The 20,322-nt window shown below is 41.0% G+C and overlaps 1 protein-coding gene across 1 annotated transcript; it reads right to left on the reverse strand.

Moving 5' to 3' along the window:
* Positions 1 to 10,367: 10,367 nt before the first annotated feature.
* On the reverse strand, positions 10,368 to 20,306 carry LOC125712596 (O-sialoglycoprotein endopeptidase). The gene is made up of 12 exons (XM_048982857.1): positions 20,148 to 20,306; positions 19,181 to 19,302; positions 17,883 to 18,002; positions 16,697 to 16,872; positions 16,041 to 16,136; positions 15,559 to 15,608; positions 14,375 to 14,453; positions 14,086 to 14,151; positions 13,756 to 13,846; positions 11,239 to 11,314; positions 10,956 to 11,054; positions 10,368 to 10,567 (listed from the first exon to the last, which is right to left on the reverse strand). The coding sequence occupies exons 2-12, from the start codon at positions 19,293 to 19,295 to the stop codon at positions 10,528 to 10,530; spliced, it is 1,008 nt and encodes a 335-aa protein (XP_048838814.1). The 5' UTR covers positions 19,296 to 19,302; positions 20,148 to 20,306; the 3' UTR covers positions 10,368 to 10,527.
* Between the last annotated feature and the right edge of the window lie 16 nt (positions 20,307 to 20,322).

Below are 20,322 nucleotides of genomic sequence, written 5' to 3' on the forward strand. Positions count from 1 at the left end.
AACATAAATTTATGCACTATTCATAACTGAAGATGGCTTCAATTTTATTAAGATTAAAAAGAAATAACATTAGTTTTAGTAGCAATGTAATGTGAATTAGGAATAACAGAGTCATTGATCTTGTTTATTACAACAGCAAGTGGAAATATTGGGGAGATATAGATGATTAATTTGGCTTTAATGTATAGACCAATGGCACTATAATAAAGGGCAGATTTGACGTATTAGATTAAGCGGGAACCCCATTTACTCGCAGCTTCCACCGTAACAGACAAAAACCGGCAACTAACGCAACTAACGCCATGGCGTTACTCGCAACGCAAGGTGCTCTGACGCCGGACGGTGGGCAGTTTACACAATAGCTAGATACACGCGAGGATCGGACAGGATTTACTCAGGACACATGCAAGTACACAAACGTTAATCGGGTACACCACAAGTACTTATAGTAACACACAACACGGTAGCTACTCACAAAGTTCGCGAGCATGCCGGTGCTATACGGAGCCGTGTCACTGGCGCTACATCATATTAATTTGCATCACCATCGTTTGAATACCACGAGAATTAAAAAAAAATGTGGTGGATCCCCAAACATACTCATTAAATACCCGCTTTAAAGCCTCCCGGATTTTCTTTAATCTCGTTTTAGTTGTTCCCTTCATTGTGTTTAACACCTGATAACATATTCGAGCTGCATTTTCAGGTATACACTATATGTGATCATCTATTCTGTAGCTGAAACAGCGCGGAAGGTAAACTGGGCGCAAAATAAAAAAAAGTACTGGAAGTTCGTAGAACTTCCGCAGTAATGTCAGCAGTAACATTATGTAACTATTACAGTACGTGAGGTAAAAAATATCAACCTTTCATTACAATGGCAAGAATGTTTTCTTTTGCTCCAGCCAGCAGAATCAGTCTCTCTTGAAAAGTTGTAAATGATTTGTCACTGTTAAAATTTCTAATAGCAAGGCAAATATTTATTCTTGATGGCAAAATGTCATTATTAAGAGCAACGGCAATTAGCGACTAAGCCAGCCTGTTCTTAGTACCTTGGAGAGCGCGTCTATTATACGGCCCATTCTAATAGGAAGAAATAAATTAACATGAAAATATTGAAACAGAGAGTTTAAGCTGTGTGACGAACTGTACAACTTTAGTATGAAATAAGTCTTTAATCTTTTATACTGGTTTAGGCCTATATAATGTCGCCTTCAGTTCAGTTTCATATAGACAGTTAAGAAAATGTGTTTTCTCTAATTTATGTCAAATTAACATATTCAGTCACAAACGGCACATTTCCCACAGAATAAGTAATATAACCATACCACAGTTCCGTATGTCTGGATGGATTGATTGATTGGAAATTGATGACCTTTGGTCTTAGGTAACTGTATAGTAGGTAATATGTATTTCATAAGAAGAGTAACTTATCCTGCATAGTTAAGGTACCAATTTATTCAAATGAACAGCTATTTCACTGAATTCACAGTGAAGTACTGTGTCCCTCAAGGATTAGAGCTAGATCCAGTGTTGTTTATTTTGTATGTAGTGCCACTTGGTAATGGTGATGCTATAAATATCACTCAAACCAGGTGAGCTGTCACAGTTGTCAAAGACTGTTTATTAGTTGGGTTACCATACATCTGGGTTGGTCTTGGTTTTGGGGTCCAACCCAGTTTTTCAAAAATCTTCAGTTTAGTGGTGCAGCCCGTATAACCTAATGTTGCAAGTTGCAGTGGAGTATCAAATGAATGAAAATGTAACAATTTCCAACATACGACAGCCCCTCAGTATTATCACACAGCATTTTAAGGCTCATGCACACGTTTACTTAAACAAATAACGATTTTCAAATCCCTATGTGTCACGCTGCTCGTGAGCAATGTCATGTTCTGTAAACAATTGGCATTTAGACATTATTCTTGTTCTTGTGTGTACAGTGAACCGCGTCGTTTGCTAGAAGTTTGATAAACTTTAGCTTAACATTTTGTAACTTGTATACACACACGGATGTTGTGTCAATTCTGTGTAAATTGTAAGACAAGAGTTAATTGTAAGGTTACCATAAATCTGGGTTTCCCTAGACGCGAATTTTCGTGGTTAATCATTAATGCTCATAAGAGGAACTCTACTTGATTGGCCAGTGAATGTGGAAACTCATTACTATTCATGAGAGAAGCACAACCTGATTGGTGAACATGAAAACTCATCAATATTTTGATCCCTGGACATGTCCTCTTTTTCGTCTCACCAAATATGGTATCCCTGTTTATTAGATGTGAGAAGCCGCATAGCCATTAACCTCCTCTTACTAAACCCAGTTGAAATAGCAGTATTGTTTCCTTGGCCCAAGGCAGCTAGAGCTGTGCTTGCTGATGAAACTTGATGTTACTGTTAAACATCTTGATCTTGGAGGTGGCATGGTGGCACAGTGGTTAGTGCTATTGCCTCACATCTCTAGGACTGGGGTTTGAGCCTCTGCCATGGCTTCCAGTGTGTAGTTTACCTTTTCTCTCTGTGTCATGGTGGGGTTTCACTCCCACAGTAGCAAAATAAAGCAGGTTAATTGAAGTTACTAAATTGCCCAGCTTCCTGCAAGGGGTTTGTGCCCATAGGCTCCATACTCCCTGCCTTGTGCCCATAGGCTCCATACTCCCTGCCTTGTGCCCATAGGCTCCATACTCCCTGCCTTGTGTCCATAGACTCCAGACCCCCCACAGCCCTGAAGAGGACAAGTGGTTACAGAAAATGGAGGGATTGAAATTGTCCATCCTTGGTTGTGCCCTGCCTTGCGCCTGTAGCTTTTGAGATAGGGTCCAGATCTGAATATGAAATGGTTGGGTGGACACCTTGGTCTCATAGGTGATTCAGACTTATCTTTGGATCTATATCTATTTATTTATTTTAGCAGATGCTTCTATTCAGAGCCATTTACAGTTGAGAAAACGGGGTCAGTCAGTCCCTGGAGCAGTTGAGGGTTATGGGACTCGCTTAAGGAACTAACAGTGAAATCACTCTGCTGGCCACAGGGTTTGAAACTGCGACCTGCTGACCATGGGCACAAAGCCACATACCACCCCACATAAAACCTAGACACGACTCTATAGGCAGCTCTAAACCCTTTTTAGGTGGGGATTCAACTCCCTATTCTTTGTTTATTAACCATTTAATGATTTCTTCCATATTATCATATATATTTTGTATTTTGCATATTCCTATTTCTCCAGGGGTGAAATCCTAGAATGACCTCTAACTTGACAATCCCAGAAAAGCCGATGCCCTATTCCTTAGCTTGCTGGGTCACGTGATATTAAATGTTGATAGAGCAGAATTATTCTTCCTTCTGAGGAATATTTTCAAACTTAAGGAGATGCTGTGCTTCAGTGTTCTAATTAATTTTCTGCATAATTCTGCAGAATATCGTTTGTGTAACATCATGACCATTGCGACCCTAATCCAGTAATGCAATGTTGTCCTGCATTGAGTAACCTAAAGTTGAGCATCGCTTGTTGTAATTGCACACAGCCATGTGCCTCTCATTTTATGTGCAAGAGAAGCGAATGTTTTCTCCAGTCTTTGTCACCTTGGTCTTGCCTGTAGCACCTGTCCCTCTGTGAGCTCGCCCCTTCAGTCTCTCCATGCTCTGCCCTCTCCATGTCTCAGATTGTACACCTGCTTTATGATGCAAATGTGGGAGACAATTACGGTCCAGTGAGTGCACCATTAGCATGATAAAGATCTTTGTTCTTTGACCTCTTTTATACCTGACCTAAATGCACTAGAATCGCTTTCCATGCTTTTCGGCGTCTTGCTTCGCACGAAAATGGAGGGAAGAAGGACAGTAATAAAGTGTCTGCATTGTCTCCGAGCATGACAGGCAGTTCAGTTTGAATCATGCAGATCAGGAACCACTAATAGTACAGCGAGTCCTTTAATCCACTAGCGTTCCTCAGCGTTTTGGTTACTATAAACAATCTACTTTATTTTCCCATTGACACAGTGAAAAAGGAATCTTGGGAAATATAGATTAAGGGAACACTCAATTTATATGTGTGGAAACAAACAAACAAAAAACCAATCAAGCAAACAAGCAAGCAAGCAAACAAGCAAGCAAGCAAACAAATAAAGCAAAATAATCAAACAGTATTTGTACTCATATACAAAAGGCTTTTCATGGTTCCTGGTTTGATTTGCTGCTCTGAAATTGTAATTTTGGAGATTTTTGTATAACTGGAATGTCTGCTCAGCACTAGGTTTTAATCCATGTTGGGGAGTAACTAGTTACATGCATTACCGTTACATAATTAAATAAAATTTATATCATTGTAATCTGTTACAGCTACTGAGAAAAAATATGTATTTAAATTAGTTACTAAAAACATACTGGTGAAAAGAAAGGGGTTAATATCTCAACTTATTCTTTTTGGTAAAAAGCTTATGTATAGAATATGACTTTCATTTTGTTGCTTTGCATCTTTTCACCATACAGAAATGCCTTCTTTTGGTATATTTCCAGACAACGTGGGTCAGTAAAGCTATTTGGACAGATTTGACTTGTCAGTTTTATTGGCCACTTTGCAACATTTGTTTGAAATGTAATAAAAAAATAATGAAATGTAATAAAGTATGTTACTTTGATGACGTATTCAAAAATAGTTGCATTACTTATTTTATTATTAACAGGGTAACTTTTCATCTGTTACCTATTACATTTCAAAAGTAACTTTCCCAACACTGGTTTTAATTTATGTCAAATAAAAACTATATTATTTATACATTCTTTAGAGATTGTTGCCTCAGCAAGATGCAGAGTTACATTTTTAGTTACGTGTTAGTTTTCTGGCGGCATGGTGGTGCAGTGGTTAGCACTGTTGCCTCACACCTCTGGGACCCGGGTTCGAGTCTCCGCCTGGGTCACATGTGTGTGGAGTTTGCATGTTCTCCCCATGTCGTCGTGGGGTTTCCTCCAGGTACTCCGGTTTCCCCCCACAGTCCAAAAACATGCTGAGGCTAATTGGAGTTGCTAAATTGCCCGTAGGTGTGCATGTGTGAGTGAATGGTGTGTGAGTGTGCCCTGCGATGGGCTGGCCCCCCATCCTGGGTTGTTCCCAGCCTCGTGCCCATTGCTTCCGGGATAGGCTCCGGACCCCCCGCGACCCAGTTGGATAAGCGGTTTGGAAAATGGATGGATGGATGGATGGATGTTAGTTTTCTTGTTAATGTGGAATATTTACTTATATTCCTGTTGCCTACTGCAATACAAAAGTATTTTTTCAATTAATACTTAATTCTAAGTATGTTGATTCCCTACCTCACAAACTATGCTTCCTTAGAAATTACTGTGCCTCTTTTATTCACCCTGACTGGATACGTGACTAGCCAAAATGAAGGGATACACCACTCTGGAAATTCTTTTGGCTGTAAATGAACAACGACCTTTTGGGAACACAAGCTACTGGTACCTGACTCCATTACAGAAAAATTGACTTATATGGGCACAAACTAAGTATCTGTGTAATACAAGTGCCGAGCTCTCCAGTAAAATAAACATTAATTTGCTAAATATAATGAGAAGTCACAGACACGAGACCTCGCTGAACTTTTTAGGAACTCAAGCAATATTTAGATTAATTTGAGCAGAAGATACTAATGAATCCTAAATACTAGATTCATTTGAATCCTGAATGTGTGGCAACTTAGACAAACAAAACATGGAAACTTAAACTAGAGTGCAAACGGTTACAGCTTAGTCTGCTAAAAAACAAGCTCTTCCTATATGCTTCTGTATTTCCTATAATCATTAAAATTGTAGCAGGATTTGTTAATTCTCTATTTTTGTGGCATGGTGACTCAGGAGGGATGAATATGGCCTCACACCCCTGGGGTTGGGGGGTTGCTGTCTTGGGGGGGGGTTTGATTTGCATATTTGAGGTGGTGTCCTCCAGCAGCCCAAGAACATGTTGAGGTGAATAAATGTCTCTAAAATGAATGTGTGACATGAGATGGACTGGCATCCAGTTCTGAGTGTATCCTGCCCTGTGCCTCCAGTGATACGCTCCAGGCCCACTGTGACACCAGGCTGGATAAGTGGTTATGGAAGATGAATGGTGATACTTACATGGACAGTAATGCGTATAATGCAAATATTAGTGGAAATTATGAATGACTGCTTCCCTGCTTTCTTCTCATCAATCGTCATTGTTAAGCACCCCTAACCCTGCATTAATTTCATTGTTGAACCAATGCTGTTACACACCGAGCCTATAATTTTTCCTATTATATACAGCTGGATATTTCACTAGAGCAATCAAAGATAAATACTTTGATAAATAAATACTTTCGAGAGTGCTAGAGCCAGGTTACTTTTGAGACTGGCTCTTGTCTGCTATTCCACATCCCTTAACACTATGCATTTCCTTATCGGTTGCCTAAGTCATGCATATCAATCCAGCACACAAGCATCATCTTGTCACCTTGTTCTAGGCCATTAAAGTCCAGCCATTAATACTCTTATTGATATGTTGTGGAAAGGGCCAAGGTGGGAGGGGTTTTGCATCATGTGGTCTCGGCTGAAATAATTTTGTGCGTGGGAATTATGCACAGTAGGTCTGCTCTAAGATATAGGGCAGCAAAAAGGGTCTTAGCCTCCAGAGTACTGATGCTTATAGAGCAGATGAACTGATTTGGCAAATGTGAAGCCACCATGTATTTGGGTCAGAATACTGGCATATACGGTGCCACTCAAGTTTGGACACGCTAAGCCACCTACAAAGAAGAGTCATATAGTGTCACATCACATGACCTGGCAACCTGACCTAAACACAATAGAACTGGTTTTGGAGGAGTTTGACCAGAGAGTGAAGTAAAAGCAGCCAATGTGTGCTTGGTATATTTGGGACCTCCTTCAGAACAGCTGGAAAAGCATCCAGGAGGTCACCTCATGAAACTGGCACAGAGGAGAAAGCAGGCTCAGCCAGTCCCTGGAGCAACTGGGGTTAAGGGCCTTGCTCAGGGACTCATTGGTGAGATCACTCGGCTGACCACGGGACTTGAAGCAGAAATCTTCTCATCCAATCAACAAATCAATTTTTTGTTTAATGCTTTTTTTTATCGCTGCCGAATTCCATATATGTTACTATATAGTTTTGATGTCTTTATTCTAAAATGTAGAGAATAGTACAAATTAACTGGTCTATTGGAAGGTGTGCCCAAACTTCTTACTGGTACTGTATACTTTGGTCATCACTTAACGCTGACAGGACCACCAAGACACCATGACTACTCCACCAACCAAACCCTCACTACCACATCATATGGATAACGGCAGTCTATCTATAAACTGTACTTTACAATACTTAAGTACCAACTGTTCACATCCCTTCACATTCACCATTTCATCCATCACTGCCTCCAGCTCAGGTAGGCTCCCTCAATCCATGCATTATCCCCAAATGGGGGATCCATGCCCCAGGAAATGAATCGTAATCTTTGATTCCCATCCTCAGAAAACTTACTAGATTAAGGCATGGATGTATCATGCCATTGAAATAAGCAGCTGGCAGGGTTAGAAGAACTACATATTTCTTTGCTCTGTCTTCTCATGATCAGCGTGTGTTGCTGTGAAAACGAAAATACAGTGTTTATGTGTGTCATCCTCATTCACTGTTAAGAGGTAGGAAGTGCTCCTTAAAGCCAAGTAGAGATGAAAGCAAGGAGGGATGAAAGGTACACAAACAGCCAACTGCTATAATTAGGGTTCAAAACAAGGGTCATCCAATTCAAAGAGCACCTGCCCTCCAGTGTTGCTTAGCCAAGGAGGAATGGAACCGATCATCTATCCTAGAGCTTTTTGCAGCCAGACAAAGGAGATAAAGGACAGAAGGTTAAGTGTGCTTAGGGCTGTACATGGGCTCTATTTTAAGTTCCTCCTGTATAAAAATATTAATATTTTATTGTATAATAATAATCTACTCTTGAAAATTTTAAGGTTATTAATCTATGAAGCGGGGTGATGTGTGACTCTGAGGAGCAAATGCTCTGTGCCTGTGACTGGAAGGCCACTGGTTCAAATCCTGTAGTGGGCAGAGTGCTTTCACTGGTGAGTCCTTGAGCAAGCGCCGCGACCCAAATTGTTGAATTCAGGTGTTTCCTTCAGATCCATTGTCACAGGTGTATAAAATCAAGCACTTAGCCTCAGCATTTGGCACTCAGGTTTGCAAACGTTTGTTTAAGAATGGGTCGTTCCGAAGTGCACGGTGCTGTCAGTTTGTGAAATTGCATCCCTGCTAGATATGCCATGGTCAACTGTAAGTGGTATTATTGCAAAGTGGAAGCATTTAGGAATAACTGAAACTCATCCATGAAGTGGCAGAACACGTTAAGTAACAGAGTGGGTTCGCTGAGTGCTGAGGTGCATAGTGTGTAAAAGCTGCCAACACTGTGTTGGTTCAGTAACTGCAGAGTTCTAAACTTCATCTGGCATTAATCCCAGCACAAAAACTGTGCACTGGGAACTGGGAACACGGAATGGGCTTTCATTACCAAACAGTTGCATGCTCATATCACCAAGTGCAATGCCGTGCATCAGATGGAGTGGTTTAAGCATGCCGCCACTGGACTCTGGAGCAGTGGAAATGTGTTCCATGGAGTGACAAATCGCACTTCTCAGTTTGCCTACAGAAAGAACAGATGTATAGGGGATGCCGTCTCAATAGTGCTTCACACAGCCCTGACTCATTTGCAGTGCCCTAACACTTATGTTAGGATGCGATTCGTCAACTTTAGTTCAGCATTTCATACTGTAATCCCGGACAAGATCGTACAAAAGCTTTATATTCTGGGTTTGTCCACATCGCTCTCTGGGTCAGGGACTTTCTTCCCAACAGGCCTCAGGTGGTTAGAACTGGAGATTGTAGCCACACTGGTTTTGAACACATGCACACCACAGGGTTGTGTGCTCAGCCCAGCACTCTTTACATTATTTACGCATGATTGCTCTGCCATCCATGACACAAATATGACTGCGAATGATACGACCGTGGGGGTCTCATATCAGACAATGATGAGACTCACTACAGAGATACAACACCTAGCACTATGGTGCTAAGTTAACAACCTCATCTTGATTTCACAGACTGGAGCATCTTGTTTTTGACTGGATACATTGCAGAAAATTGGTGGTTTTCTCTGAGCACAAGTATGGTATTTTTATCGCAGCAGTGCACACTGACATACCAGCAATCATGACCCAGTCACTGAAGTGTATCGGTGAAGGGCCTCCATTTGCAGCCAATACAGCATCAGTTAGTCTTAGGGAGTGACAGACAAGGTCCTGCACCGCAGCCAGAGGGATTTTGAGCCATCCCTCTTGCAGAATGTATCATAATGTGATTCTGGTGCAGAGAAACGTTTCCCGACTCACTCCTCAGAAACACCCCAAGTGACTCAATAATATTCAGATCTGGTGACTGTGCAGGCCATGTGAGATGTTCAGCTTCACTTTCATGTTCATCAAACCACTCTGTCACCAGTCTTGCTGTGTGTATTAGTGCATTATCCTGATACATGACACCACCTTCAGGGTACACTGTTTGAATCATTGCCTGAATATGGTCCTCCAGAATGATTTGCCAGTCTTTGGCAGTAACATGCCCACCTAGAACAAGTAGTGAATCCAAACTATCACTGATCCACCCCCATGCTGTACTCTGGGTACACAACAGTCCAGGTGATGAGCCTCGTTGGGGCTCCTTCACACCGTAACTCTCCCAGATGTAGGAAAGACATTGAAAGTGGACTCATCAGAGAACAATACATGTCTCACATTGTCCACAACTCAAGATCTGTGCTACTGGTACCATTGAAACCAACATTTGGCATTGGCATGAGTGACCAAAGGTTTGGCTATAGCAGCCCGACCATGAACAATGACCCTGTGCAGCTCCGAACAAACAGCTTTGGTGAAAACAGGAGAGTGGAGGTGCGTACGTAATTCTGCAGTAAGTTGGGCAGCTGTGGTTTTATATTTTTCAGATACTATCTGTTTCAGCTTCATTGTCTAACCCCTGTAAGTACTTAAGTAAGGTCCCTCCCCAAAAATGAAAAAGCTACACCCCTGTCCTTAACCAAGTTACCTGGTGCATTACTACCCTATTGCTCATCAGAAATTAACACGCCCCGTCTATAAAAGACTATTGAATAGTCAAGATACCTCTCATATACACATTGTATTCTTTAAATAAAAATCTTCAGAGAACGTCAGAATATAAGTTTTTAAAGCTACAGGAATAAATCAGTTTTTCTTATAAAAGTATAATGAATATAAACGATTTTGTGGAGAGAAATATAAAAAAATAATAAATGAATTCAGTTCATTACTGCCACTTTGTTAGACATGTACGCATATCTAAATACAGATATCTTTGTATACACATCCATACAAGCATCTTGCACGTCTACATCCTTCATAGCCTGGATAGACTTGTGGTGGATCTGCAAAGAGCAGATCTCTGTGAGCATTCAGCACTAATCTCTCCAGGTGACCTCCACCTCGTCTGTCCTGAACCTGTGGATCACAGGAAGACATGCAGCCCATGAAATCAGCAGAAAATCAATGTGCAAGGCTGCGTGTCTGTAGCTCAGAGGTTGTGTCAAAGCTTCACAAGAGCATTCGAAATCACAGCAGGAGCAACTGCAAGTACCTCAGTAAAAATATCATACATCATGCATGCAAGGATCAACCTGATGTGAAATTATTTACTTCTCATGTGGTGTTCCAAAACAGTAAAGCTAAGAAAAGTAATTTTTTAAAGTAACCTGATAGCCACTATGAAAAACTTGAAAAAAAATTACTGTAAATGGAATTGACTTCATAAGGGATAAACCATAACGAACTGTAATACACTAATTTGGCACTGATCATTTTCATATAAACAGCACAGTGGTGGAGTTACCTTTGAGTCACCCAGGAGTCCGACAGCTCAGTCTGCTGACCTGATCGGAACATTTCCCATCCAGCCTGTGCAATCATGGCCCCATTATCAATGCAGAACCTGGGTATTAAAAAAGTTGATAGGTACATACTCAGTAAAGAGTCAGGGAAACATTACATCATTACAGAATCTGACATCAAAAACAAATGGAAAGTTATTGCTATTTTTCTATTGCCAATCCGATCCAATCCAATCCAATCATGAATAGGACACCATGTTTATGTAAGCTCCAAAATATATTCACCTCTCATCTGTAGCAAATAGCCGGGCACCCCTCTCTTCACACATAACGCCCATCATCTCCTGTAGACGCAGGTTGCCTAAAAAATATAACAAGAAAGACCAATTATCAAATTGCTGTTACTGTAAGTTTATAAAAGATGCACAGTATATCATAATGGTGAAAATGCTGACATGAGTTACTTAAATACTACTGCCCTCTGCTTCCTTTATTAAACTTACAAATGCTAGAAATTAGACTACTGCAGCTTTTTCATACGCTACGACACATTCGAACAGTTATTATAACATTATGTATATTAGTTATTATAAAGAAAGGTGGATGTGTCTCTTTTTCCACATTACGATGATCACCAGGATTAGAGTGGCTTTGGAATTTCTTTTGTTTCTGCAAAATGGACAATTCCTGAAGTATCTCTGGCTAAGAAATGGATGCCTAAATCGTTGCAGAGAAAGCTGAGACAGGATTCCGCGGCTTATCGGCACTTATCCACACAGACAGGGCTGAGGCCAGAATCAGGCCCCTATACAGTACCTGGAATTGGGAGGCTATAGTGGTAACCACCAGGACAAGCTCACCAACCCACTACCAGGAGCAACTAATACTATTCTTTCGCCATCAAGAAGTTCAGAAACCCATGAATATGAGCAGTAAAATAGGAGCAGTACTACATGAACAAAAGTCACACAGGACATAGAAGGACTATAGCTCACTGTACCTAGAAACAGGATTGCTCCTGTGTCTAGTGATTGATTCCAGAAGTCCATAATAAATATCTAGTCCCAGTGAAGGGAATCCTAAGTCTCTTAAGCTAAGGTACCTCCCCACAGCTTCCACCTGTGTAGTCCCTTTAGCTGTGTCACAAAGGGGTACTTCCTCACAGCCTCCACCTGTGTAGTCCCTTTAGATGTGTCACAAAGTGGTACTTCCCCACAACCTCCATCTGGGTAGTCCCTTTAGATGTGTCACAAAGGGGTACTTCCCTACAACCTCCACCTGTGTAGTCCCTTTAGCTGTGTCACAAAGGGGTACTTCCCTACAACCTCCACCTGTGTAGTCCCTTTAGCTGTGTCACAAAGGGGTACTTCCCCACAGCCTCCACCTGTGTAGTCCCTTTAGCTGTGTCACAAAGGGGTACTTCCTCACAGCCTCCACCTGTGTAGTCCCTTTAGCTGTGTCATAAAGGGGTACTTCCTCACAGCCTCCACCTGTGTAGTCCCTTTAGCTGTGTCACAAAGGGGTACTTCCTCACAGCCTCCACCTGTGTAGTCCCTTTAGCTGTGTCACAAAGGGGTACTTCCTCACAGCCTCCACCTGTGTAGTCCCTTTAGATGTGTCACAAAGTGGTACTTCCTCACAGCCTCCACCTGTGTAGTCCCTTTAGCTGTGTCACAAAGGGGTACTTCCCTACAACCTCCACCTGTGTAGTCCCTTTAGCTGTGTCACAAAGGGGTACTTCCTCACAGCCTCCATCTGGGTAGTCCCTTTAGATGTGTCATAAAGGGGTACTTCCCTACAACCTCCACCTGTGTAGTCCCTTTAGCTGTGTCACAAAGGGGTACTTCCCTACAACCTCCACTTGTGTAGTCCCTTTAGATGTGTCACAAAGGGGTACTTCCTCACAGCTTCCACCTGTGTAGTCCCTTTAGCTGTGTCACAAAGGGGTACTTCCTCACAGCCTCCATCTGGGTAGTCCCTTTAGATGTGTCACAAAGGGGTACTTCCCTACAACCTCCACCTGTGTAGTCCCTTTAGATGTGTCACAAAGGGGTACTTCCCTACAACCTCCACCTGTGTAGTCCCTTTAGATGTGTCACAAAGGGGTACTTCCCTACAACCTCCACCTGTGTAGTCCCTTTAGATGTGTCACAAAGGGGTACTTCCCTACAACCTCCACCTGTGTAGTCCCTTTAGATGTGTCACAAAGGGGTACTTCCCTACAACCTCCACCTGTGTAGTCCCTTTAGATGTGTCACAAAGGGGTACTTCCCTACAACCTCCACCTGTGTAGTCCCTTTAGATGTGTCACAAAGAGGTACTTCCCTACAACCTCCACCTGTGTAGTCCCTTTAGATGTGTCATAAAGGGGTACTTCCCTACAACCTCCACCTGTGTAGTCCCTTTAGATGTGTCACAAAGGGGTACTTCCCTACAACCTCCATCTGTGTAGTCCCTTTAGATGTGTCACAAAGGGGTACTTCCCTACAACCTCCACCTGTGTAGTCCCTTTAGATGTGTCACAAAGGGGTACTTCCCTACAACCTCCACCTGTGTAGTCCCTTTAGATGTGTCATAAAGGGGTACTTCCCTACAACCTCCACCTGTGTAGTCCCTTTAGATGTGTCACAAAGGGGTACTTCCCAACAACCTCCACCTGTGTAGTCCCTTTAGATGTGTCACAAAGGGGTACTTCCCTACAACCTCCATCTGTGTAATCCCTTTAGATGTGTCACAAAGGGGTACTTCCCCACAGCCTCCATCTGGGTAGTCCCTTTTGATGTGTTGCAAAGGATCACTCACAGCCCACGCCACCGACGATGAGGACTTCCTGGGAGCCGCAGTGAGCCATGGCTCGCTCTGTGATCTCCACCAGCATGGCGAAAATGGTCTCCTACAAAGCGTGCTGAGATGTGAGCATTCAGCCTGCCTATGCTTATTACAACAGCTTTTATGGTCACATAGACAAAGCTGATCTATATGACATATCAGTTAAACAATTAAATGAGGCTTGCTTTTACTTTAAACATCTTATTACTCTGCACTGTTTTACTGCTGTGTGTGTGCATATATGTACGCTTGACCATACACATGTGTGAAGGAGGGGTGGTGAGAAGTGAAGGATTCGCTCACCTGAAGAGAGAAGCACAGGTCCTCCGCTGTGCACTCTCCAGAGCCCAACATCTTCTGAGCTGCCTCCTACAAGGATGAATGTGAGTGACCCAATCCGCGGTTATGCTGCCACCATGTGGCTGATGAGAGTATTCAGGGGATCACACTCACTATTCCCACAGATAGTGTTTGCTTTAAAAAAATCACAATGGTCACATGACCGCTATGAAGTCCTCCACCCGACAGGAGCAAAGTGCACATGCTGTTGTCCTCCCTTGGCCCTTTCCTCCCCCCACCCTTTGTGGCTCACCTCAATGTAGGACTGGATCCCTGAGAATGACACGTCCATCCCCTTTACGGTGTATGGAAGCTCGATGTACCGTTTGCCCCTGCCAGTGAGGCAAGAGAATTCACACTACATAACTACATGCGAAAAACAGGGATAAAAGAAACATGGCTATTTGTTACAGAATCTTAAAAGATTTCTGTATTCAAATCTGTATCATCTGTATGATCTTGATATATATTAAACAGCTTTATTAAAATTACATCATCTGATTTAATGATTCCCCAATAGGCCCTCCACAGAGGTAACCCCCCCCCCCCCCCTATCCGTTTCATGCTGGGGGCTCTTCATTTGTGCAGCTGCACATTTAATAACACATAATGCACTTTTTCATCAAATTCTCAAATTTGAAGGGAGTTCAATCATGTAGTGCCAGCCAGGTGAATTACAGTAGTAACTCAATGTACAATTATAGCTATAAATCTTAACATCTGTAACTTAACAGAAGTTATAAACGTATAGACAATGCTACTAATCACATAGACAACAACAATGCTTCAAGCTGAGAACCAGGACCTGTAGTCAGTGATTAAATACCAAATTGATTTACTGATGTAATGCAATTCTAATTCAGTCATACTTTATGGTCATGTTTAACATTGCTAAACAAGATGGTATGCAAGTCTGGTTTTAATAAATCGATACACGGTAAATAAGCAGGGCTTTACCCATAATGCAACTGAATACCAAGAGTTACACCTAAATTTGGGTCATATATACCCCAGCTTGGGTCATATATACTGTCACTAAAATACTGGAGGAAGCTTGGGCGATATCTAATTCTTTGTACCATCCAGACATTACACTATGGCGCGGTATTTTGGTTTTAAAAACCAACACTATTCCAGTATTTTGAAATATTCCAGGATACAGTTTGCTGAAAGGAAATATAGCGGTATGCTGTGTTACCAATGTACTGCCAAAACCGAAATGGTCTTCAAGTACAGTCGTGTAAGTCAAATGGGTAACCGTGGTGTAAGTGGGTTAATACACACAAAAGCTACGTGCTTTATTCTTCTGTAGAGACCATTCAGGCTGAGAACTGAGAACCCTGAAATAAATGACTGTGTTGAAAAAAACAACTCAGGCTTCAGGTAAGAAGCACCTTTGTAGTAATTTCAGAAGTTCCTGAAGTTCAACAAACTTACTTTTTGGCCATCTGCTCAATGTTGTAGCCCGGGCTTGGGTCATTGGAGATCTGCAAAGAATGAGAGATATAACAGATAAAATCAAAAAGTTGCTGAATTCGTTAGTTGATCCGAGTCCCAAAATTAATTTACAGCCTCTGATTGAACAATGTTTCTGGAACCATTCGGTCAAGCTTGATCAAAATGGTTAATTGAGTAACCTTGAAAAAGTCTGCTAGCCCTGGAACCCAAACCAGCAACCTTCCGATCAAACCCAGGCTAAGATGGTGAGAACATCAAGTCCTGCCCACTAGGTCACCAGCCATCCCAATCATGACTGATTATTGCCCAACAAGAAAAAAAAATCTAATTTCTCTATAACTTTCAAAAACGCTAAAAATCCAAGGTATAAACTGTATGAGTAATGAAATTAAGAATAAAACTGTATGAATGTCACTTGAGACCAACACTAATAAACCCACATAAGAACCAGAATGCACTACCTTAATTACTCTGGCAAATCTGTCAAGGCAGTTTCCAACGGCAATGTCAATGGTCTCCCCGAATATCCGGTATCGGCGCTCAGAATACGCAATCACCTGTGCGGAAGGAACAATGGACTCTCATAACGACCCAAAAAGGGGGTACTGTACATTATATACTCAAAGCACTCAAGCCGTATCACCACTTTGTTGTTATCAAAATGTCCTTAAGGACTCTTAGTTACGTCCTACCAACAAATTAACCCTTCATTGGGTGGAAGGACAAACCAATCAGAGTATGATTGTCATCTAAGGTGTTTGATCTGTGATTTGTTAGGGTTTTGTACCCATTTCGGCAGTAAATAGCTCACAAGTTGTGCACTACATTCTATACAACCAGGCATAATGTTTTACTGTGTTAGAGGTCAAACAAGATAACAAACAGTATACACAAGAGACAAATTCTCCTCCCAATGAGAAGATGAAATGCTACCCTTATTCAAAAAAGATTACAGTATTGTACCCCTGCCATACATTATACCATAATACATATTATACCATAGTACTTATCCATTAGTGTCAAAACACACAGAAAATTAACAATTAAAATTATTTGAGTGTAAAATAACATGAATCGGGAAGTGAAATCTGTCCCGAGTCCCCAGCCAGGCTCTGACCTGTGTGTTTCCCCCGCTGACATACAGAACAGTTGGGTTGTTGGCATGGGTGACCAGACGACCCATCTCAATGTGGCCAATGCAGTGGTTCACTCCCAAGAGCGGTTTGCCCCACAGCTGAGCCACTGTCCGGGCCACAATGGCCACTGTCACGAGAGGGGCCCCCATTCCGGGACCTGGGGGAGCCAAAACGGAAAGAAGAGTCGCAGAGCAACGAAGGAGGAATGTGGCGTAAGAGCACAGACCACAGTGCAGTGCCACTTTAAGATGACAATAAAAACTAATAACAATATAGCCACAAAAGAGAATCACGTATTGGTAGGAGTGTGAATCCATGATGATTAAGGTGGCGATTCATTGCATTGGTCAGTTATGTCAGAGTTGATTATTGGGGGTAAAATAAAGATACTTCTACTTCAAGACTGTGGATTACACATTCACAGATGCTCAATGTAGCAGTGGCAATATGCACATTCCTAAAACACAGGACAATAGGGGAAGGCTCATCAATATTCATAAAAGAAGCACTACCTGATGATCTATGAGTCTTGGGAAACACCCGTTTTGCGCAGAACACTCTCTGTAATGGTTAAGATGATGCTTTTCCCAAGCGCCCATTTTGTAGCACAAAAAACCCGTTATTTTTGCAAGCTACAGTAGCAAGGTAGCCTACTAGACTGCTACGTAAAAATGAATGTTAACCTAACAGATTCACAGCATGTTGGTTAACATATCAGTATCAGCCTATATTTGTTAAAAATTAAGATATTTACATACTCTGGTTATATACTGGCATGTTCTACCTGTTTAATAGCAACAATAAAAATGAATGTTTTGAGTTTTGGTTATCAAAATAATTGATTAATTTAATCAAATCATTATACAAGCAATGAATCATTTCCAGAATAAATGTAATCAAATCACCTCAGGGCCAACTACTTACACCCCTACTTATTGAACATGGCAAAATTTTACTAAATTTAATCCAAATCATCTTAACAAGCTAAGGTAAGAAATTTACAAAGAGAAAATCCAAGGCAGGGGTTTGAATCTTGAGTCCAAACAGTCAGTGAGGCGATGGGAGATTCTTAAACTTGCAGAATGCCTTGTTATACATTAAATCAGTCAGAGGTGCAGTGAATGGAGAATTGAGATGATTAGAGAATGAAAATGTGAAGGCTGTCACCTTTCGTGTAAGCCACACAGTCGATGTCAGCGGGTTTTAAGCCTGCTTCTTGTAGCGCCTCCTTGAGGACTGTGAGAATAACACTCCGATGATGCTTGGCTGTCTGGCTTGGCAGAAACCCTGGCAGCATTCACAGTAGTCAAGGACACCATATACAAAACTCTGATCCAATGTCTTTAAGCACTCCTAACAAATCTTCAATTCCTATTCAATATCTGATCAACGGAACTAAACTTTAATATCACTAATATATCCTTAATTTCTACAAAAATAATCCATTCACCTGTCAACCACTTACCCAATACAGAGCCCAAAGCAAGAATACACATCATGTATCACAAGGCACATACACTACAGGAAATTTTGACATTCTAGTTCACCTAATCTCCTTTTGGACTGTTGGGGAGAATTTTCATAACACAGGAAGGGCATACAAACTCCACACATAGTCAGGCTGATGGTAGGATGTGAAGCCCTAACACTGAAGAGTGCTACCCACAGTCAGACACATATTTCTATACAATGTCATCCAACATGAGGACTTGTTAATAATGCATATACTTCTATACTTTTCCAATTCATACTTGTAGTTATAATATAGCTTATTTATTACCCAGTTCTTTTGGTATCACTCTGACTTTATAATGGTACAGTCCCTACCTAATAACAACACAACCTTACAAAACAAAAACTGTATTTGTCTCAAGGGAGTAACTAAAGAAACAGAAACTTAGGGTTTGGACTAGAGATGCGCAATATGACTTAAAATTTTATCATATTATTTTCTGCTATTTATTGTGATAACGATATAAAAGATGACAAAACATATTATAATTCAACACCATCTTTTTGGAGTGACAACATGTCTTTAGCCAAGTAAAATGAGTCCTTCAATTCCTTCCATTGTTTACTTTGCTTATTATAAGGAATGCAACGAGAAAATGTGTTAGCAATTCTCGTCTGAGTAGGAGTTTTCTTTAACTCTAACATAACTATAACTCAACCTGTCTCCTTGTGCATCTTCTGGCTTTTCCTCATATGCCAATTTGTGTTTCAGGTGGTGGAACAAACTGCATGTGTTACCATCCTTTATAACGACGAGTTTTTTGCAAACTTTGCATATTACAGTTTGCTCCATGTCAGATGTTCAGTAACCAAACCAGTTCCAGGTGATTGAGGTGGGTAATATTTTAGCAATGAACTCTTCCTAGGCTTCTCCTACACTTTTTGGCAATTTGTTACAGATTGGTTATCCATTATATAACATAGTAAAAGCAAAGGGGGAAAAAAGTAGTTACCTTGTCCTGGAGGTGTGATATATGTGCGTCTTGGATTGGACAGGACCTCCCCATCTCTCACAATACCAATACCAATCTTGTTGGCACTACCCTCAAAGCCAATCACGATGGTCATTGTGGCTCTAAAACAAACCGAAAGCAGTGAGACCCAATACAGCACTTCTGTGTACACCTTACTTCAGAAGATGCCACAGGTTACCCAAATCACATACTGAAAACAATTAATATTTCAATCGCATATTACACAGTTAACGTCTAACACTGTAACAAAACCACCACCCTGTATTTCATTAGCACGCAGAAAAAAATGCAATTGCTATCTTTTATTTTTTCGGAAAATATTATGTGTAAAAATGGTCATAAAGTAGCAACATTTTAATCTCATCCATCACACACACTGTCCTTGTTTCAATAAATCAGTGATCTACAACTCTGAGAATTTTGACAATGCGATTACTCTGTATATCTTGAATGCCGATATTAGTAGACAATTACTTCATAAAATGGTGAGTGAATGTGTTTTATCAACTTTGCAACCTTCTACGACTATTATTCACAACTATTTAATTGGACCTTTTCATCTCTGTGAATGGAAAAACATAAATCATTAAAAAAAAAAAAAAAAAAGATCCGCGAAAAGTCCAAACTCCACGCAAGTTATCCAAAAACAATGAGTTTCCCACAAATCATGAGCTGACATATATTAAGACACAAGAAGCTCGTATAGATTTACTGGAAAACTTATTATTATTAAAGCTGTCATCGCTGCCGCAGACCGCATTGTATGGACTGTATACAGTGTGCAGATACAGATACACTGCCGTACGGGAATACTGAAAGATGCTAATTTTACAGACAGTCAGGTGTATTATAAAGATGTATGAAGACATGCAAACGAACACTGAAATGTTCTGTGTACATAGTTTATCCGGTGTTAACATAAACAATACAACTAATTAATACTCACATGTTTCTAAGCTATAAATGCAACCATTTACTCTGCGACACCTATTCTTCCTTTGAAGGACCCCAGAAAATATATAACACCACACATTACCAACCAGATATCTTTGCTCTTCGTTAAAGATTATCTTATGTAAATTTTATCTATGCAACTAAAATGTGAGAAGCATTACGTGAGA

This window comes from Brienomyrus brachyistius, chromosome 1 (assembly GCF_023856365.1).
Source record: "Brienomyrus brachyistius isolate T26 chromosome 1, BBRACH_0.4, whole genome shotgun sequence".
NCBI classification, from domain to species: domain Eukaryota; kingdom Metazoa; phylum Chordata; class Actinopteri; order Osteoglossiformes; family Mormyridae; genus Brienomyrus; species Brienomyrus brachyistius.